The 22,487-nt window shown below is 39.0% G+C and overlaps 3 protein-coding genes across 4 annotated transcripts in view; all 3 read left to right on the forward strand.

The window, feature by feature from the left end:
* Positions 1-7,148, forward strand: part of LOC107563929 (synaptotagmin-11-like) — a 30,489-nt gene extending 23,341 nt beyond the window's left edge. The window contains exon 3 of the mRNA XM_016248915.1: positions 7,041-7,148. Within this exon, the coding sequence (XP_016104401.1) occupies positions 7,041-7,148 (108 nt within the window). The remainder of the gene's footprint in view (positions 1-7,040) is intronic.
* An 879-nt stretch (positions 7,149-8,027) lies between these two features.
* LOC107563921 (synaptotagmin-11-like) lies at positions 8,028-10,394 on the forward strand. Its single transcript, XM_016248906.1, has 2 exons — positions 8,028-8,175; positions 8,528-10,394. The coding sequence occupies exons 1-2, from the start codon at positions 8,151-8,153 to the stop codon at positions 8,836-8,838; spliced, it is 336 nt and encodes a 111-aa protein (XP_016104392.1). The 5' UTR covers positions 8,028-8,150; the 3' UTR covers positions 8,839-10,394.
* A 3,876-nt stretch (positions 10,395-14,270) lies between these two features.
* The window catches only part of LOC107563922 (GTP-binding protein Rit1-like), a 22,993-nt gene continuing 14,776 nt past the window's right edge, over positions 14,271-22,487 (forward strand). For both annotated transcript variants that reach the window (XM_016248908.1, XM_016248907.1), the window contains exons 1-3: positions 14,271-14,395; positions 17,812-17,901; positions 21,939-21,995. In XM_016248908.1, coding sequence (XP_016104394.1) covers positions 17,820-17,901; positions 21,939-21,995 — 139 coding nt within the window. In that variant the 5' untranslated portion in view covers positions 14,271-14,395; positions 17,812-17,819. The remainder of the gene's footprint in view (positions 14,396-17,811; positions 17,902-21,938; positions 21,996-22,487) is intronic.

The raw sequence follows: 22,487 nt of genomic DNA on the forward strand, positions 1-22,487 counted from the left end.
CTGCTGATCACGGATTGGCCGGAGAGAATCGTCACTACCTGCGTCACTGAACTTGCGACACAAACACAAAAGAACCGCTAGATTTAAATCAGCACAGCCAGCGAAGGATCGAATGCAACTGTTTTGAATGAGCGCACCTTTTTTTTAACAACCAAAAAGTTTTGTTGTCTGTTGCGGAAGAACAGACGTTCCTCTCGTTGATAGCAGAGGAGCGGATCCAGCGAGAGCTTGATGGGACGACGCGGAATGAATACGTTTTTTTTAGGAGTCGTGGTAGTAGAGGCGGTGCAACTATAACGACATGTGAATAATCCCGCCCACTCTAAAGCGGTACTGAACGGCAGTAGAAACGTAAACTGTGCCGAGCTGAACCGTGCCGTACTGAGCCGTACCGAGCCGAGTCGTACCACGCAGTGGAAAAGCACCAATAGGAAACCCGTGATGGTCCTCATGCCACTCCAAACCTCTCTTAAATTGTTCTGCTGAAACTTCCCCTCCAACTTTCTCCTATAAGTGTCTTTAGCCTCTGTAACTTTCAGTTCCCTCTGCACTCTTTTCACCTCCCCTCTGTCTCCCTCCCTAAATGCCTTCTTCTTCGCATTCAAGATGGCCTTGTTGTTGGGATAACAAAGGATAGTGCTTGATGGTACGGTGCAGTCAACACAGAAATTCATATAATCAGTGATGCACACTGTGAGTCCATCAATATCCTCTCCGTGTGGCTCACAGAGAGCCTGCCAGTCAGTAACCTCAAAACAAGCCTGAAATGACTCATAAGCCTCATCCGTCCATCTCCTCACGATTCTGGTGGTCACAGGCTTGCTCTTAACCAGAGGCATATAACAGGGGCTGAGGTACACCAAATTGTGGTCTGACCTACCCAGTGGAGGGAGGGGGGACGAACCGTATGCATTCTTCACATTTGCATTCATTAAATCAAGTGAACTCTCTTCTCTGGTTGGACAGTTTACATACTGTGTGAAAGTTGGCAATGTTTTTTCCATAGTAACGTGATTGAATTCGCCCAAAATGGTGATAAGAGCATTCAGATGTCTGGTCTGCAATTGTGATGTAACATTATGAATAACGCTGCTCGCAGACATTAGGGTTAGCTGATGGCGGAATATATACAGCTACTACAATGGCATGTGAAATCTCTCTGGGCAGATAATAAGGCCGAAGCCCCACGGCTAATAGTTTATGTCCGGGCAACATATCCGCTCCTTAACCGTGATATGACAAGGGTTGCACCATCTGTTATTAACCAGAACGGCAACCCCCCCCTCCTTTTCTATTACTGCTCTCGTTGCAATCCCGGTAGGCCCGAACCATCTGAAAGCCCTTGACGGAGACGTTCTGATCTGGTATGTCCTGATGCAACCATGTTTCCGTGAAGCACATGATACTGCATTCCCGGTACTCCGTCTGGCTTCTGACTAGCTCTGTCAGCTCCTCCATCTTATTAGCCAGTGATCTCACATGGCCCATAATAAGAGGGGAGACTTGGCTTGAATCTCCTCTTCCCCTTAAGTCTCTCCCGTCTCAGCCCAGCTCTCTTCCCCCATTGTCTTGTTCCTTCCCTACATCCGCTATGTTTTCCTCCAGATTTCAGTAGGTAAATCAGTTGGTCGAATCGCTAAGCTGGCCTGCTTTAGATAGATCAGCTGATCCCGGGAGTAAACAATCCGAGCAGCATATCCAACAGGTGTTGAACGCAGTAACTCCGGTATGAAAAAGTTATTAAAAAGGTTATTAAAACTTTCCTCACCAGCATCCTTGAAAGGGCACAACTTCAAAGAGCTCACAAAAAAATACAATAAGAAAAAAATGCACTAATAAAGTTAATAGAACAGAAATAAAAAACACACACAGGAGCAGCGGCAACAAGCTGCATGCACGATCGCGCATACGCTCTGAAATGTACACAAGTCAACTCAAAACACTAAAAATGTAGCTCTTTATAGCTTTATAGCTCTTCCTGAAGAATATTTTCATGGAAGATAAAAGAAAATAAATGTGTGTGAAATAAGAGTAGCCTTGTTAATGAGGTTTAGCTAAGGGGAAAACATGAGGATCTCATTCATATTGGTAGGCATCTGTATTAAAGTGTTCATGTACTTTTTTTTTTACTTTTGAACTTAAAGGTACACAATCAATGTATTGGCAGTATCTAAAGCATAAACAACAAATCCTCAAATTGCTCAAGCATTACCTCCAAATCTCATAAATTATGGAGAAACATTATCTGGGTAAAATTTGTAAAATTTTAAATAGCACATTTTTTTACACATTACATCCAGTCATTTGAATGCTTTGCATGGATATGCAATATGACATACAAGTGAAACAAAGTGTAACAAAGTGTAACATTAACATGTGCATCTTTATATATCTAAATAGAGTTGCACATGTATTCAATATTTCTCATTATTAACCAGTGCTGGGTAATGGTAAGTTTAAAACACGTTTGATAAAAAAGTATTCTAAAAGTAATCTAAAAAGTATTCAGAATTCATTATGTAAAATGAGTAAGATTACGTTACTAACTACAGTTTTCATCATATAATCTGTAATCAGTAGTGGACTACAATTTGTAAGTAATCTATTCAGCTCTGTTATTAACTATCTATTAAACTCCTAATTTGCTGATTATTAAGTAGTTGTTAAATTTAGGTATGGGGTAGGATTAAGGGATCGAAAATGTGGTCATGCAGAATAAGGCATTAATATGTACTTTATAAGTACTAATAAACAGTCAATATGCTAGTAATATGCATGTTAATAAGCAACTGTTTATGAGAAAATCAGTCCCTAAACTGAAGTGTTACCCGATATTTTATTAACCTGGTCCATTGTATCTATGGTCAAAATACACAAATCAACAGGCATACGAGAAGCACAGCTACCCGCAGAGACTGTGTCTCATCAAAGAAAATCACAAACACTTGCAGACATTACGCATTAAGATGTAGGCTGTTTTAAGTCCATGTTTAGCTCCAGGATGCCTCCTAATACAAGTTGCCATGGTGATAACCAGGAACAGGACTGGAATCTTAACTCTCAAAGAAGAGAAAAACAAAAGAGATGGCAAGAGGAAAAAATAAGAAGCAAAGTCTTTTCATGCGGTATGGACGAAGCCGTGGAATTTTTCTTTTTTTACATGGATTAATTTGATTAGGGTTAGGGTTAGAAAGTGACTGAGGAAATACAAAGGAGATTAGGAAGCCAGCAAAATTAGCAGTCACAAAAAAATCTGCATAAATCTGCATTATTTTCTATTTCAGTCTGTATTTTTGTCTTGTTTAAGGAATGTTTAGACATTTTTACTGCATAACAAGACATATTTACCTAATAATCAAAACTGCACGAGACAATAAAAGTTTAAAAAACATACCTTGAATTAAGTTTCTTTTTCTTGTTCTGAAAAAAAACCAAAAAAAAAACAGAAAAGGTCTTTACATCTTAAGCTGTTTTTTAGTGGCTTCAGCAAATCGGCTTGGGGCTGGATGCTTGTTCCACCATTGAGGGACAGTGAAATTTCAGCACTGAAACTAAACACAGCAACTGTACAAAGCACATTGACATTTAATGAGGACTGCACTGCATTAAGACAGTTTATTTTTGTCTATTGTTAAACTATGCCGTTATATTTTGGCACTATTTTACACTTGGCATTTGTTTACATTGTATACCTGTGTCATCACTGTGACGAGTGGGTTGGGGCCAAGAGCCGTGGGAGTAGAGCAAGGCTGGTGGAGTTTAATGATAATGAGCGACACCTGTGCCACTCACCATTCTCGCGTACCAAGGAGGAGCTCCGCAAGGATAAAAGGAGGAGTGAAGACAGTGGAAGACGAGAGAGGACCAGGCCTGGGATTTATTTTGTGTTTTCATTTATGTTTTATGCGGTGTTTGTTTATTTTATTATTAAATGGTTTTAATGTTCGCCGGTTCCTGCCTCCTTCTTCCCATATCTACGAACTTTGCTACAATCACAATTTGATGTTACTGCTTTTACTATTCTGGGACAGGGCTTCATAACCCATGGTCCTGTGAAGAGTTGGGATAAAAGTCGACTTAAGCTGTTTTAGGTGGTTGCTGCTGAATGTTTCAGTGCTTATACAATGCTATCTAACGACCAATTTGTACGTATGACCTCACTCTTACGAATTTGTACGATTTGTCTAGACCCCAGTGACGGATAGGTTTAGGGCCGGGGTTAGGGGTAGGTCATTCACACAAATTGATACGAATTGAGGAACTTGTAAAATACATACGATTTAGTAAAAATCATACAAATTCCTATGAGTGGGGTCTTACAAATTGGGTTGGCTCACAAGTTTCAGAATGCAAGACTGTATTCGCAGAGACTGGGTTAGAAATAAATGTCCTGTGGGAGTTAAACCATGGCTTGCAGAGATTCCAACGCTCCTTTTGTCCTCTTTTCTTATGACAATGGACAGGTGCCTTTGATTATTCCACCCAGCTTACCCTCATGACCATATGATCACCATTTCCCAGGGAGAACTGACAGGTGCACAGATGGCTCACCATTGCAGTTCTCCTTCTAACTTGTCCATCTGGAGAATAAGTGGCAATTTAATGTCCCGTGTGAGCAGGACAGGCTCTGGTGTAAATGGAGTGAATGCTCTCTCTTCCTCTATGGTCCATTTCACTGTCCAGGAGATGAAGTAGGTGTTCCTTCCAGTACACAAAGTGGATAGTAAATTCATACAGGTAGACTGAGTTACGTCATATGGAACAAGGACGGTACGCCATGCATACTGAAAGGAAAGGCACTGTACTGCCAATATTCCTGTAGTGTTGAAGGACCCTAACTAAGTGACAGAAGGTACCTGCCAATATTTACAAAGACTTGACACAAGCAGTGCACCTTGCAGTTATTCTTTTGCTTCTCTTGGCCAGGGGTGTCCAATCCTGGTCCTGGAGGGCCTGCAGAGTTGAGCTACAACTTTTCCCAACATACGTGCCAGGACATTTCTAGTAAACCTTGATTACCTTGATTCAGGTGTGTTTAATTGGGGTTGGAGCTAAACTCTGCAGGACGTTGGCTCTCCAGTAGCAGGACTGGACACCTCTGTTCTTGGCCAAAGGACACTCCAGAGATAATTTCCAAAAAAAAAAAGCCGACAACACATAATTATCTTAGTTTTAGTCAAGCTTTGTGTCAGAGGCCAGGAGTGCCAAGAGAACTTAATCTAATAACTTGCAAACCTGACCTTGTTGCAGGATCAGAAATACCATTAGATCCCTCAGTAACCTGACACCGAGTTGGCTGTGATGGCCATGGGCACAGCAAGCTCTTGGACAAGGGTGATGGCAGTGCTTGGTAGTACTAGAGACAAGACTGTGTCTAAAGCTTGAGCTTAAGAGCATGTTTTCATAAACTTGTCATAAACTTGGGAGCATTTGGACTCAGTCTTGACAGTCCGGTCTTGAGTAGTACAACACTGCGGATACTTTTTTCTGTCTGTATCGATTCATATGATCCACTCTGTGCTATTGTGTCTTTGGACAGAAACACACTGTGTGTGTGTGCTACTCAGGTTTGTGTGACATTGAAGCAAAACCAAACTCTCTCTGAAGAGTTCACATGCAGGGGTCTGTGTTGACTCAGACTCGACCCTCTTATGGTCTCAATCATTTTTTTTGTTGCCATTTTTGCCTTTTAGGACAGTATATATATTGACAGGAAACAAAGTGGGAGAGAGAGGGGGGACAGGATTGGCAAAGGGCCGTGAGCCGGTACGCAAACTTAGGACGCCCAAAGCGCAACAGTGCTATATTTTGACACGCTGCCCACAAGGCTATCAGTCAACCTGGTCTCAGTTATTACTCTGAAAGCCAAAGTATACTTCAGTTTTTACATGTACATGAGGGTCCACGTGATGCACATTTCGTCACCTTAACAACAACAAAATTGTGGAGACTACCCCTGCATTCCATTCGGAAGGGCTCATCCCTATGCCCTAATTACCCTCTGGAGTGAGAGCTTCGAAGGGTTGAAGGGTGTAGGGGACCAAACAACTCTTTCTAGAAGTGCCCTTCTGTGTCATCATCATGTGCCCACACGGAGGCGCCGTCATCATGCAAAGAATCTGCACAAAGAATAATGGGGGCCCGAAGTGTCCATCAGTTGTACCCTTCGAAATCCTTCATTCCAAAGGGCCCTTTGAAGTGGCCAGTTTTGAGCACTTCAGTTTGGAACGACCCTTCAATATGGAGGCCATGATTGTTTTCACTCTGAAGTGCCCTTCGGAGGGTGATATATCCCATTTGGAACGTACCGTACAACAGCCGCATTGATGAGCGTTTGTGTGAAAGGAATGTGAAATAGCAGCAACTTTAGATTAAAAGAGTGCAAAGACATTTTTATCAGTCATAACTTCTGGAGAAAAATAGTGCAGAAAAAAATGAAGCTATCTAGAGGGCATGTGTAGATCGCCTGCAATCGCATACACCTCAAATGGACTATAATTTGAAAGGCTACGCATACAACTGTGCATAAAAAAACTTGGTATACTTGGGCCTTGACTCAATTTACTCAGGTCTCTACCTGGACTCAGACTTGAAATAGCTGGTCTCGACTACAGCACTAGGTGATGGGTATTGTTCCCCTTGTTTGTACTGCTTTAGGAAGCATGGATGATTGTGCCAGGCTTACCTTACTTTTGGACAGACTCTGAAGTTGATGATACACGGGACAACTTTTTGAGCGATGTTGCCGTCAACAGGCAACCAGGTGAGACACCTGACTGATCTAAAGTATCAAAATTTGTTGCCCATTCTCAATGGGAAAGTGCCCAAGCAACATTGCTCAAAAAAGTTGCCCCATGTATCATCACCTTGAGGCTTAGTATCATGAGCCATTGGGACAAGGCTTCTATATCAGTGCTGTTATCACTTACAAGATGGCTCAACATCATGTCCATATTTATTCATCTGATATACTTTTGTGTATGCCTATAAACATTTGTGTCCTATTTCTTGTGCTCAATTTCTGTTCTGTTTCTCCGTAGTGTGAAAGTCGTGGGGAGCTGCTGGTCTCTCTGTCCTACCAGCCTGTTACTCACAGGCTTAATGTGGTAGTCCTTAAGGCCAAACACCTGCATCTGCACAAAGAATAATGGGGGCCCGAAGTGTCCATCAGTTGTACCCTTCGAAATCCTTCATTCCAAAGGGCCCTTTGAAGTGGCCAGTTTTGAGCACTTCAGTTTGGAACGACCCTTCAATATGGAGGCCATGATTGTTTTCACTCTGAAGTGCCCTTCGGAGGGTGATATATCCCATTTGGAACGTACCGTACAACAGCCGCATTGATGAGCGTTTGTGTGAAAGGAATGTGAAATAGCAGCAACTTTAGATTAAAAGAGTGCAAAGACATTTTTATCAGTCATAACTTCTGGAGAAAAATAGTGCAGAAAAAAATGAAGCTATCTAGAGGGCATGTGTAGATCGCCTGCAATCGCATACACCTCAAATGGACTATAATTTGAAAGGCTACGCATACAACTGTGCATAAAAAAACTTGGTATACTTGGGCCTTGACTCAATTTACTCAGGTCTCTACCTGGACTCAGACTTGAAATAGCTGGTCTCGACTACAGCACTAGGTGATGGGTATTGTTCCCCTTGTTTGTACTGCTTTAGGAAGCATGGATGATTGTGCCAGGCTTACCTTACTTTTGGACAGACTCTGAAGTTGATGATACACGGGACAACTTTTTGAGCGATGTTGCCGTCAACAGGCAACCAGGTGAGACACCTGACTGATCTAAAGTATCAAAATTTGTTGCCCATTCTCAATGGGAAAGTGCCCAAGCAACATTGCTCAAAAAAGTTGCCCCATGTATCATCACCTTGAGGCTTAGTATCATGAGCCATTGGGACAAGGCTTCTATATCAGTGCTGTTATCACTTACAAGATGGCTCAACATCATGTCCATATTTATTCATCTGATATACTTTTGTGTATGCCTATAAACATTTGTGTCCTATTTCTTGTGCTCAATTTCTGTTCTGTTTCTCCGTAGTGTGAAAGTCGTGGGGAGCTGCTGGTCTCTCTGTCCTACCAGCCTGTTACTCACAGGCTTAATGTGGTAGTCCTTAAGGCCAAACACCTGCCAACCATGGACATCACTGGCCTGTCAGGCAGTAAGTACACACCACACATACACAAATATATAGATATTCGAATTATCCTATTTAGGACTGCACGATAAATCGCATGCAATATTTAACGCGCATATTTAACGAGCTGCGCAAAACCACGTTCATATTCGCGCGGTTTTTTTCTCAGCTCGTCAGTGAACAATGGCTCTGTGTAGTTAATGCTGCTCAATGTGAAAGCCCGCATGTGATGGAGATTTACCGCTGATTACAGAACCGGCTTTCTGACAAGATGCGCGTTAAATATCGCATGCGATTTATCGTGCATCCCTAATCCTATTTATGGTGCCAAAAACTTGACAAATTCCAATATCTTTATTTCCTTCTCCACCCACAGACCCTTATGTTAAAGTGAATGTCTTCTACGGCCGCAAGCGCATAGCCAAGAAGAAGACGCATGTGAAGAAATGCACACTCAATCCCGTTTTCAATGAATCATTTATCTACGATGTTCCCGCTGAGCTAATGCCGGACATCTCTGTGGAGTTTCTGGTCATTGATTTTGACCGCACCACGAAGAATGAGGTCGTGGGTCGCCTGGTTCTGGGTGGTCAGAGCCCCATCCCATCAGGGGTGACTCACTGGAGGGAAGTCTGTGACAACCCAAGGCGGCAGATTGCCAAGTGGCATAACCTTATGGAGTACTAGTGTCTGGCAAACACATGGGGAAAGCAAAATGTATTCCTTCCTTCCTGTCAGCCCCTCTATAGAAAGAAGCCCATTTAACAGTCTCTCCTTTTCCCTGTACAGATAGGTGTATGAGAGGATAAGTATGTGTGTCAGGACGTAAGTCCAGGAAAAGACACTTAGAATGTTCTCTAATGAACTCGCAGCAAAATAGACTCATACGTAATAGCAAAAAAAAAAAAAAACAAGAGGAAAAAAAGCAAAAATAACCACGTCAGTGTGGTTTTTGGCTCTGATTAAATAACACTAAAGTCAATTATAAGAGAATTATACCCATATGAGAGTTATACCACAGTATCCTCAGAGCCTTTTACCAGTATACCGGCATATTCACAGTATACATACACTACTTTCAATTAGCCGCATGCTACAGCTAGTGAGATACTTTTATTTTTAGGATGAAGGAGGGTTGTATGAAAAAATGAGTTTTAAAGTCCACTTTTTAAGAAAATGGGGTGAATGTTTTGATAGTGTAGGATAAAAATGGATGAAAAGTGATATATAAACTGGCATTTTTGCTAACATGCTAATATTTACCACAGAAGACAAGGTTGAAATATGGCTATTATTCATATCCAGCTAAAATGTAATGCTTAATCTTTTAATGACGCTGAAATTGAGATGAAAATTCTCTGGAGAAAATAAAACTCCAAATGCCAGTTAAACAAAACCTGATGTTAAGGCAGTTTTCAGACGACCACCAAATGAAAATTAGAGACCGTCAGCTCAGGATTAAAAATGAATTTGATTCATGAAAACACTCTGATGTTCCATAAAGTAAAGACAGTCTACACTTTCCCTGTTTTTATGCTGTAGCTGCTTTATTTATTTGTAGCTGTACTTATACATTACTGTTCATTTCTCCGTCTTGATGACTTGGACAAAGCACTTCTATGACCTATGTGTTGTCGGCGTATCTCAACATATCTACTATTCATTGATTTAAATTACATTTTGTTTTCCTTTAGGCATATCTATGCACATTTCCATTGTACTGCAAAGGATGTTTTGACCCAGTTGCTGTGCTATACCATAGCATAGAGATCAGGGAAGGTTTGGTTAAAAACGTTGGAGGGAAACACTGATAAAACAACAGTAAAAGCCAAATGTGACAGATATTAGTATATTTACGTATTGTCAAATTTGTACATTTTACATGTACTGTACCTAACATCACAGTTTCTATTGCCATCAAACATGTTTTTAAGGCCACACTTAATACAACTAATTCTTAACATCTTTGGTCACAATGTACATAATGTATTATAGGCCGTAACACTGGTACTCTTCAGTTTCTTTTTTCATAGTACAATTGAATATCGCCAAATATACATTTGAACTTTTTACTTACAAATGGTGTCTTGGAAATAACTAGCCCCCCTAGCTTATTTACTTCAATAAGTTTGGCTCTAAGCCCGTCTATCCTCTATTCTATGAATTATAGATATATGCAGATTCAGACCAATTTTTGCACTTTCGTAGAGTACTGTATTTATTTTTATGATTTGTGTTCAAAATAAAAAATATATATATATGTATATCAAAACCCTAATAACTATGATAGAACTAATAACTGACTATATCAAAGGTAGTATTTGGCATGAGACAGTAACCATTAGCCAGCGGCAGCTGTCGAAAACTAACCAAAGTAGATGGACCAATGTTTTCTGGTACGTTGGTGACCATGCAGCTTTAGACAGGCCTTTGAGTCTATGTTTGAAGGCATGCCATGTGCGTGTGGATGTGTTCCCAATGATGTAATTCGGTGCCCACAGCCCCTGAGGCAGATTACATGCTCTATTCCCAGTGCCAGTGAGTGCATATTTAGTTAATAAGGCAGAAAGTGGGAGGGTGAGAGGAGGAAAAAGATATCGACTGGCTCATTATAGATACTTCATATTTAACATGTGAAATTAATATAGCAGTAAATTAAGCCCCAGCGGTCTCTCCATGATATCTGCAGTCAAGCTCATTGTGAGTCATTAAGGCCACATAATGAGATTAACCATTGTTTATTAGCAAAAATGAATCACATTCCAATCACATTTTGAAGAAAATTAAGAAACCCATCGTCTTGCAATTTCACTCTATACATTTTCAACAGAAAAGTAACTCTTCCACCCTCTATAATGTTTTTAACCCTGCATGCAATGACTATTCAAATTTCTGCTTCAAAACTGGTGTATATATTACAGTTTTTAGTGGTTTAAATGACAGAAAAACCCACTTTTGTAAAAACAGCAACCCAAACTACACAATGCAACCTAAGTGAAATGATACATGTGTGTTTTTCTTTATTTTAACCCTCGGCTCCTTGTGTTACTTGGAACTTTTTTGATCTTTCTGGCATAAAAGCTTGTTTTATATCAATAACTATAGACATAAAGATGAATATAACCAATTGTAAATGAGTGTTTGTTCCAATGCACTGGTGGGCAGCAGCACTTTCTGCTCTTCTTGTATCTAACTGTTTTACCTGGAATGGAAATGGTTTCTTTTTGTGTAAACCTCCTCTTTTGGAGTGCTATCTGCCCCTTTTTTTCTCTCTCTGCCACTGGTCCCTACAATCCCTCAGTTTTTTGCTGTTGTGTGTTGTACAGAAACATTGAAAGCTGAACAAAGACGAAAATGAGCTGAGCAGAAAATTACTGTAATAAATATATTAGTCAATTTGGATACCGCAATATTGATATGGTTAAGGTGGAATTAAGTTAGTGATTCAACTTTATTTTAGGTGTCCCTTAAACCACTGTACCTAGATGATAAACAGTGTTAGTTCACCACAACTGTAGTGTGATTCATGCTGTTACATGGCCTTTTCAATATTTGTAAGTAAAAGCAAGTTGTCTATGTATAATGTAAGTACAGTGAATAACATGTACTTTACATACCCAGCTTAATACTGCTCATTTCACTATATGATCTTCAGGGACATCTAACATAGAGTGTGAACTGTAATGCTTTTGAGGGCAAGTTATCTGCATACTGCTGTGAGTTTATGCTAAATACAGTATGTTACACTAATGCTGACTTGTACTGTATGTTGAAGTTGTTAACACAATGAACGTGCAAATAAAATAAAAACTGATACACTAGATCAGACCTTCCCTTCTTTCTCTGCTCTGAAGTTGAATTAAAATCAAGTTATAACTTGAGTTGTAATCTGTCACCTACTCACCCCTTATTTTGCTCAATTTTCCAACCACAAATTTTCCATTATAAGGTGACAGATCCCCACAACCCCCCCCCCCAAAAAAAAGTAGAGGCAGAAGCAGAATTGTGGCTGGTTCCATAAGCTGTTTAGACTAGTCTTAGAAGTTAGTCATCTAGGTCATAACTTTTTTTTAGTCAGATACATAAAACTGTAGGTTGTCTACTCTGAAATCCGTAAGACTTGCTAGTTGGTAAGTTCTTATGACACAGTCTGAACATTGTGGCTGTTTGCACAATTGGCCACTGTGGTTACATTACAAGAAAACTGCACTAACAAAAAGTATTACCATGTTTTTTGGACAAGTACCATGGCAATACATGCTATTTATGAAGTACACTTAAAGCAAATACATTTTTTACCTTGAAATATCAATTTCAGAATCATTCTGAAGGTACACTGACTGTAATAAGGCAAATGGCTTCTGTTTCTTTCCCATGCTCCCCTTCAAATCTTGTTAGCTTCACTTCCTGTCCTCTGAGATGCCTTCATCTGATTGGTTTTTGAAGGCGGCATAGATGTATCCTTTGCTGCCTCTGATATCCCACAACCATGTGTTCAATTCCACTAACTAAAAAATAAAAATAACATCTTAAAGTTGTGGTTGGTGGTAAGCTTGTGTGTAAATTTTTTGACCAACTTTTTCTAGCGCGAAAATAGTACTGTAGTAAATAATTATTCATTTTTATCACCAAAGCTCCCTCTGTTTTGGAGTAGATCATTAAACCTTTATGCTGCCTCATAAGTCTGTCCAAAATCCCTTTTGTGAGGTACCTTTTTCTGCGCAAATGCTACCTATAAAGTAAGCAGGCCTCAAATCAGCAGCCTACGTTTTGGTGCGCGGGTACGAAATCCCGTGAAACGAGCGGACTGCTTTACGGCAGCAACAAATGCACGTGTATTACGACAGTGAATTCCACTCACTTAACTGTAGGGGGCTCCAGAGTCGCAAGAATTACACAAAACTACGTTCAGTAGGCAGGCTACGTGAATTCTGTAATCATTGTATCATGACCAGTGTTGGGGAAAGTTACTTTTAAAAGTAATGCATTACAATATTGCGTTACTCCATAAAAAAAGTAACTAATTACGTTACTTAGTTACTTTTTATGGAAAGTAATGCGTTACGTTACTTTTGCGTTATTTTTAAAATCCGTACAGGGCTTGCTTGTTTGTTTTTAAAATAAAAAAGTTATATTTTTGGCAAATATAAAAGCCTTTCACACCAAAAGTGAAATGAATAAGCCTCAGGCTGAAGGGAAAGTACATTTACGTCTGTACAGTAGAATGCAGAAGAAGACATTTCAACACACTTCAGCAATAAACAAACACACACGAATGTTTGTCTAGAGTAATTTTTGCTTATTAGTACGCTTGAACTGACTCATCGAAGGCCAGAAGCAAAGACATTGTTAATAGAATGGGATTAAATACATAAAGCATATTAGTGTTGTTTAACATTTAATTATTGCAGGTTTGCGTCAATATATATTATGCATTATTTTTATTCATTTTGAGGAATACTGAATCTGTGTTTTTTGTGTGAGTGAGATGAATTAATGCATATTCATATTTATTATAGAACTACAGTAACATCTGGTTTCTCTCAACATGGGGACAGGAGAGCTGTCAGTCAATACATTGGAAAGAAAAAGTAACTGGCGTTACTTATTTGAAAAAGTAACTCAGATATTCTCTTGTAAATTAAAAAGTAATGCGTTACTTTACTAGTTACTTTTAAAAAGTAATCTGATTACGTAACTCGCGTTACTTGTAATGCGTTACCCCCAACGCTGCTCATGACTGTAGCCTACATGGTACCAACAGTATTTTAGTCATCAGAAACAAATACAAGATAAAGAAGATTCAGAAAGCTTCAGTAGCTATATACAATATTCTATCTTATATTTCTCTATATATTTCTTTTTCTTTTTTTTGTATTTCTTTCTTTACGTAACTTATTAGAATTTTACAGTAACAACAATAACTGTAGTAGCTAGCTATATGTGATTTAACTATGTAAAGGTATTTATTATCATTATCAAATGTATTTAGTTAGCATTTATTAAAAAGTGTTTATTATATTTATATTGCATTCTATAACTTGCGTTACCGTGCTAATATACAGTATTTGTCCATGGCCCGAATGTAACCCTGCGGGCTTTAGGACCCGTCTGAGCTCAGTCCTTCATGGCTTTGTATGTTTACAGTGAGAATTGTATGGCAGGAATTTTCTAACATCAAATATTTAAACATAATTTGCATCGATACAGAAGTCCCAATGGAGACAGAGATCCTGTGACACAGGTAAGCCTCCAAGTAACTCAGTGGGCTTCTACCCATGGCTTTATCATGTACAGAATCACACTTTTTAAAGCATGACTGTAACCGCGGCGGCAACTATGTTTCTCTAGTTTATTTTATTTGACCGATTCAAGTGTTTGTTGTAATGCAACTCTGTCGCTTCATAAACAAGCCTAGTCATTCACATCGATGAGTGTTAAAACTTTCGCATGGTTTTTGTTAATATAACTAATAAAATTAGTCATATACATATACGTTTTGATGTATTCTCAGAGATAAACTCACTGCAAGTCGTCGACGCGTTCGGTCTATTAATATCACAAACTATGATTTCATTGCAGTTAATCTAGTTCTGTTGGTCTGTTCATTTCAGACTCGGTCATGAAATAATAATGCACTTCTATTCATCTTTGGGTGGTTTAAAATACTTTTTCTTGAGGTCATGCAAGTACTCCTTTTCGACATGTTTAAGACAGTGGTTTCGAGGTGCAGTTGCCACTCAATGACTCAAGGCCTTAATATTAAAAGAATGCGCTTTTGAACATAATAACCATATGTTTCCACCAACATACCACAGTTACTATCGGTAATATCGAGGCTAGCCTACAGTAAAAGTGTGGAGTCTTGGCAAAGGTATAGGCCTAACACATATTAGGAAAGCTTTAGACACTGTTTGATTATGATTTTACAGTACTTTGAACTGCTTACAACAAATGGTCATTAAAGGGACAGACTTAACCTTCAGGAAAAGTTGATTGCGAAGGTCAAAGTAAATGTTATATTAGCTGCTTTATTTTCTCAGTTTTCTGTGATATCATTGTTGCAACCTTGTAGTTTTTGCAGCCAAATGATGTGATGTGTAAATCCAGTTTAAAGCTTTTATTTTTGCAGATTTATAATAAGCATGAATTATAAGCATGAAGTTAACAAATACTATAAATTGTTTGTACATATTTATAATAAATTATATAAAACCAATATGCACTGTAGAAAAGGATCAACAGAATGTACACTATACCATCGACATTTTGGACTCACTTGGCTGAATTTATGTTTCTCATGACTTTGGAAATTGACAGTAATAGAGGCTGTAGAATAATTTAAGCCATTTGGTATTTATTTTATAATAAATTGCTAAGTCGTTTATTAGAAACTAACAAACCATGGACCATAAAAGAGATAATAATTATTATCCCATAAAAGATAACAAACAATTATGATAGGAACACAAAATCGCAAACAAACTCAATTAATATTTCTATTAAAATTATATTCATATACAGTATAAAATGAGATTGAGGGGAGCTGCACATAACACACACGCGCACGCGTGTGCACACACACACACACACACACACACACAGGGTTGTTTTTATGGTTTATGGGGACTCTCCATAGGCGTAATGGTTTTTATACTGTACAGACCGTATTTTCTATTGCCTTACACTAACCCTACCCTAAACCTACCCCTCACAGGAGACTTTCTGCATTTTTAGATTTTCAAAAAAACTCATTCTGAATTATTTATAAGCCTTTTGAATTACGGGGACACTGAAAATGTCCTCATAAATCACCTTCTCGTTGTAATACCTGTCATACCCATGTTATTATACAAATTTGTGTCCTCATAAACATGCACCCAGATACACACACACACACACAAAACATAATTAAACAGAGCTGCTCAAAACAGCTGTGTTGTTCCTGTCACGGCAGAGAAGAGTCAGGATCCAAGTGCGAGTGCAAAGGTAAGGTTTATTCAGTAATCACAATAACGGAGACACAGAGATAATCCTCGGGTCCTGGTCGGAATCAGAGCTCCACAGAGAATCCCTTCAACCACTGCGTTGGACCAAACCAAGGAGAAGGCTGAAGATCCGTACCCTGACTGAGCGAGAACTGGAAACAGAGAACTGACAGGGAGACAGGAACATGAGAATAACGAACCGACAAACACACATTGAACGGAGTGGCCTATAAAGGGCTCGCTAACGAGTTGCAGCTGGCACGCTCTGATTGAGCACCAGCTGCAACCACTAACGAGTGACGTACGCACATACAAGCACATGACAAGACGCAGAAAGACCGTCCGGACCCATGAACCGTGACAGTTCCATTGTCTAATCACGTAGATGGGCTGCTCTGAAGTAACTAATGCAGCATCACAGTCAATGACAATGGAAAAATACACCAGACAGGGGTACACTAGCAGAGAATCTATTATTGACCGTGGTTAATGTAACACCCACCTCGTGGATGCTTCGCTTTGTCACATGAATAGCTCGACAGAATGACTAATTTCCTCTTCTCCATCAAACTGAAGCTCTGGTGTCAAACACAGCCTCGACAAGTGCTGCTTTTCTGGGTGCAGTCAGTCACATTCTGCTGTGTTCCGCTACAGGCCTGCATTCATGCAGCGGTGCAGCTGTGGAATCAAGAGATCTATCTATCTATCTATCTATCTATCTATCTATGTATCTATCTATCTATCTATCTATCTATCTATCTATCTATCTATCTCTATCTATCTCTCTGTCCGTCCGTCCGTCCGTCTATCTGTCTATCTATCTGTCTAACTCTCCATCTGACTGTCCAGCTGTCTGTTTGCTCATCCATTCATCCATCTGTCCGTCCATTCGTCAATCAGTCAGTGTCTGTCTGTCTATCTATCTGTCTGTCTGTCTGTCTATCTATCTGTCTATCTGTCTAACTCTCCATCTGTCTGTCCATCTGTCTGTCTGCTCATTTATCCATCCATCCCTCCATTCATCCCTCCGTCCGTCCATCAATGTCTGTCTGTCTTTCTGTCTGTCTGTCCGTCCGTCCATCTATCTGTCTAACTCTCCATCTGACTGTCCAACTGTCTGTTTGCTCATCCATTCATCCATCTGTCCGTCCATTCGTCAATCAGTCAGTGTCTGTCTGTCTATCTGTCTGTCTGTCTGTCTGTCTGTCTGTCTGTCTATCTATCTGTCTATCTGTCTAACTCTCCATCTGTCTGTCCATCTGTCTGTCTGCTCATTTATCCATCCATCCATTCATCTGTCCGTCCGTCCGTCAATCTGTCTGTCTGTCTTTCTGTTTGTCTGTCCGTCCGTCCGTCCGTCTATCTGTCTAACTCTCCATCTGACTGTCCAACTGTCTGTTTGCTCAGCCATTCATCCATCTGTCCATCCATTCGTCAATCAGTCAGTCTGTCTGTCTGTCTATCTATCTGTCTGTCTGTTTGTCTGTCTATCTGTCTAACTCTCCATCTGTCTGTCCATCTGTCTGTCTGCTCATTTATCTATCCATCCATCTATTCGTCCGTCCATCAATCAGTCTGTCTGTCTGTCTGTCTTTCTGTCAATCATTCTTTTAAATTTAAGTTTTTAAAACTATTTTGAATAGTTCAGGTTTTTGCTTGTGTCTTGTTTCAGTTATTTGGATGGAGTCCTCGCGGAGCACAGGGGGTTACTCCCGCGAGTACAAATTGGTGATGTTAGGAGAGGGAGGTGTGGGCAAAAGTGGTGAGTAACGTAGTTCTCTCTCTCTCTCTCTCTTTTTCTCTGTTACTTCTCTCTGCTGCTGATGTTGCTTTCTTGGTTTTATTGGTTGCCATTCCCAAGTCAGCATCTGTCATTGTCAACAGAAGATCTAATTATTTCATTTTCATTGTTCACTACAAGGTTTTAACCCAGACATGGATGAATCGTTTATTGGATGGTATAACATGCATTTACCAAATTGATAGGGTCAATTTTAATTTCTTGCAGCTATAAGAAATATAAATATTAGTCGGCAGGACTGCAACAAATGATTATTTCGATTAATCGACTAATTGCCAAAGTTATCACTGATTAAATCGACAGACTTTGATAATTTTATTTAGCTTTTGCAAATAGTTAAAATGTCGAGTTTTATAAATATTATAACAAATAAATAAAATATAGTAATCACTTCAGTTTTTGAAAATTGTATTCATATTATGTAATTACAATTAGGGTTGCAAAAAGGTGGAAATTTTCCAGTAAATTTCGGAAATATTCCAGAAATTTTGGATACTTTCCAGGATTTTTTGGAATATTCCAGGGATTTTTGGAAAGTTTCCGGAAATTTACTGGACATTTTCCACCCCTTTGCAAACCTAATTACAATTATGTTTTACAATACAAATAAATACAGTATATTTGGCACACAAAATGTGATGACAGACGAGAGACATTTACAGTCACCATTTAATTAGCTATATGAAAAAGTGACACAACATTCTGCCTAACATCTTTTTTTTAAGTCATATTGTTATAAAACAAAATACAGGTAAATAATAAGACATTTCATTTTTGGATAAAAATTTTATTCACAACATAATCTCTCTTAAAATACCGTATAATGTTACAATAATCGAAACAGTCCTCAGTTAGATCAAGCTTTAATCTCTGCAAACCAAACTATCACTTTAATGTAATAATATGTTTTGGATTTTTGCATTCACTAATAAAAAGATTTTATCATTAGATAGTTCCACATGAGAGATGCTTTATAACAGAAAATCTAGTTGTAAATCTAACTGAAAGCGACACTGACACTGTTTTTTTTTTCATGTGAAATACTGTGAAACTTTTTGCTTTAAATCAATCTATTGTATAAAGTAGGCCTGGGCCGGTATGAGATTTTGACGGTATGATAACCTTAAGCAAAAATATCACGGTTTCACAGTATCACGGTATTGTCGTTACAGCTCTAAAATGTGTTATTTTTAAATGACTGGGTAAAAAAAAAAAAAAAATTCAGCTGAACACAATATATTTTGTTTTTGAACAACACAGAATATTAGGAACAGTAGAATTTGTTTATTTTTTCTTTGATTTGTTTCCTATAAAGATCTTTAAAAAATCTTTATTTAACCTAAATCTGTAATTAGTTATTTAATTTTAGTTATATAATTCATATACATAAAATGTATATGTATAACCCAATTTGAAGCAAAAACAGAATGTTCTGACTAGCTTTGTGAAATTATACTACATGCCTGATCGAAGCAAGCAGCAGAAGCTCTGAATGAGATGCAGATTCACTCTCTGACAGCAGGAGGCGCTTCTGGAACATCAGATACAGTATTTCCTTGCTTACCGCTGTAAACAAAGCAGCTGCGCTGAAACACTGCTTTAATATGAATTATAAAGAGACGAGATTAAAAGAAAATGCCACGTAAACTTTTCTGAAGACAGTCAGTTCCCCTCAGAAACACATTCATATAAACCCCCAAATCAATATTGAGGATTTTCTTCCAATAGTTCGTGCATCATGAACAGTGAGTGATCTGCCTGCTACAGTATTTTTCTCTTTGGGTCCGTCTTCAGCGTCTCTGGCCTGTGTTAACTGGCATTTACAGACTTCATATTTTCACATAAATGACATTTTGGAAAACGATTGCATTGCAACGCAGTTTGTGCAAGTCCAGAACATAGACGAGCTGCAATAAGATAAAAAACGTCCGGTTGCCAATCGCGTAAATTCCAGGGGCAGCTCCTTAAGTTCATCCATCCTACACACACGTGACCGCTCGCTCGCTCGCTCGCTCGCACCAACAGGAGGAGGAGGAGGGTTGTGTTACTCTCTACACTGCACTCAACCTGAGGGATTCCTACACTTTCAGTCTTTGAGGAGACATGATAAACAGCGCATACTGCAGGAACGGTATAACGGAAAATATTAGTGGTTTTGAAACCGTGACATTTTCAAACCGCGGTATACCTTGAAACCGGTAATGAAACCGCCCATGCCTAGTATAAAGCGCTAAATAAACATGATGTGACTGGACTTTAATGGAGTGCTGAACTGCAGAGCTTGTGCAAACATATCCACATTGCTATAATTAGATGCTTTCTTAACTGCTGCTTTCTCACCGCTGTCATTTTTGTTGTGTTTATTTCATTATTGAGAGGAAAGCGCGCATGCAGCCTTTATTTACACCTTCATTATAATGCCATTCGGCTGTTTGCTCTCTAAACTTCTGTATCTTCTTCTATTGGATTTCATCCGGGAGAGCTGAATGACAGTCTTGCACTGCAGTGCCACACTGGTCAAACCTCGTTATTGCTGGCTCTTACATTAGGTCATTAGATCACACGAGACACGACTATTCGACAACAAAAATATTTGTTGCCAATTTTTTATTGTTGACGTTGACGATAATGTTGACTAATGGTTTCAGCTCTATTAGTCGGTGTTGTTCTAAGTAAGAATAAGCAGTTCTCAGAAAGTATTAACAAAAATATGATTGTTTCCCTAAAAGTCTTGTAAGTTTTTCCAAATGTAATCAGCAGTCATTTAAACAGGGAGCTGCTAGAAAGTCACTTCATAATGCTTAAATCCTTGTCTGTGGCTAGGAGCAATTTTTATCAACACTTTCCTCTGTAAGAATGTATTTTTTCCCCATAAAGGCAATGAAGCCTAAAAACTATGTTTAGGAACATTAACATTTAGGAAAATTAAAAATCTAATTTCAGAATTTTATTTGAAAGCAACCTCAGTCTCAAATATCCATTATATTGCCTTGATGTTTTTCCTGTGTCTTTTTTAGAGGCTCTTAAAAGCTTAAATGTTTCTGTGTCTACTGGAAAAAGGCCCCAAAACAGGGCTGTGGGCTAAACTTGGCCATTGATGATGGGGAAAAAAATGTCCAGTATCCATTTGCCCGTTAATTTGTGGTGGTTAAATATGCTTAATTTTAAAACAATTGAAAATAATGACAGTGCAAAAAGTCCTTAAAGGGATAGTTCACCCAAAAATGAAGATTCTGTTATCATTTACTCACCCTCAAGGTTTTTTTCAAACCTTCTGTTGAAAACAAAAAAACAAAACAAAAAATATTATGGAAGTCGATGGCTAACATCAACTGTTTGGTTAGCAACATTCTTCACATTATCTTCTTTTGTGGTCAACAGTTTTGGAAATTCTTGAGGGCGAGTAAATGATGACAAAATGTTCATTATTGGGTGAACTGTCTCTTTAAATAGACTTTCCTTCAACTAAAATTTTAATTCCTAAATTTCTTTCTTTGATTTTGGCATGAAATAATTTTGTGCGATTGACCCTTGTACCAGATTTTAGTGGTTTTCTTTCACTGACTGTAGCCCTTTATTGTGGTCAGACAGTGGGCTGGTTTCACAGCCTTAGACGTACAGTCACAGGCGGGCAGACAATACAAATGTGGGTGTTGGCTCAGTGCTTCAGTCTGGTCGTTACGAAGGCGCAGGTGCCTAGCAACTTCCTTCCCCTCCAGGAGTCTGTTGCCTAGGAGATGAGCGGAGGTCACCTGGTGAGGATCTCATTGTTCGAGTGCACTGCAGAAGGTTCTTTAGGGTGACTGATATTCTCTCTTTATATCACCGTCTCCATGGGAACAGAGCAGAGAGCGCATACAGAGCAAATACATGCCGACAGCAGGGTGTGTTTGCTGCACATGAGGGAGAAGGGGGAGATGTTTACACTCTTCTCATTGAATTTCATGGTACCACAATTATGTAAGAACTCTGCTTGTCTTGTTCTCTTTGTATTACAGCCATCATCATGCAGTTTATAAGTCACAGATTTCCAGAGGATCATGACCCCACTATCGGTAAGGAAATTATTAACATGTCCTCTTAACTCATCAGTAAAGTCTTTTACATTTCGGAGTGATATTGCATTATGTTTTTGTGACGCCACAAGTATAAATGACCAAAGAATTTGGGTGAATTCTGGATGTGAATTCTGAGAAATGTAGCATTACATCACCTGCTCACCAATGGATCCTCTGCAGTGAATGGGTGCCGTCAGAATGAGAGTCCAAACAGCTGATAAAAACATCACAATAATCCACAAGTAATCCACACCACTCCAGTCCATCATGTCTTGTAAAGTGAAAAGCAGTGTGTTTGTAAGAAACAAATCCATCATTAAGGTGTTTTAACTGTTGCTTCCAGCTAAAATATGAGTCCTCTATCTATCTATCTATCTATCTATCTATCTATCTATCTATCTATCTATCTATCTATCTATCTATCTATCTATCTATCTATCTATCTGTCTATCTCTCTATCTGTCTATCTCTCTGTCTGTCTGTCTGTCT

Source organism: Sinocyclocheilus grahami, unplaced genomic scaffold (assembly GCF_001515645.1).
Source record: "Sinocyclocheilus grahami isolate Dianchi unplaced genomic scaffold, SAMN03320097.WGS_v1.1 scaffold898.1, whole genome shotgun sequence".
In the NCBI taxonomy this organism is placed as follows: domain Eukaryota; kingdom Metazoa; phylum Chordata; class Actinopteri; order Cypriniformes; family Cyprinidae; genus Sinocyclocheilus; species Sinocyclocheilus grahami.

Coding starts and splice junctions, on each gene's coding strand:
- LOC107563921 (XM_016248906.1), top strand. CDS start 8,151: ATGGACATCACTGGCCTGTCAGGCA. Junction 8,176..8,527: donor CATCACTGGCCTGTCAGGCA/GTAAGTACACAC, acceptor CTCCACCCACAG/ACCCTTATGTTAAAGTGAAT.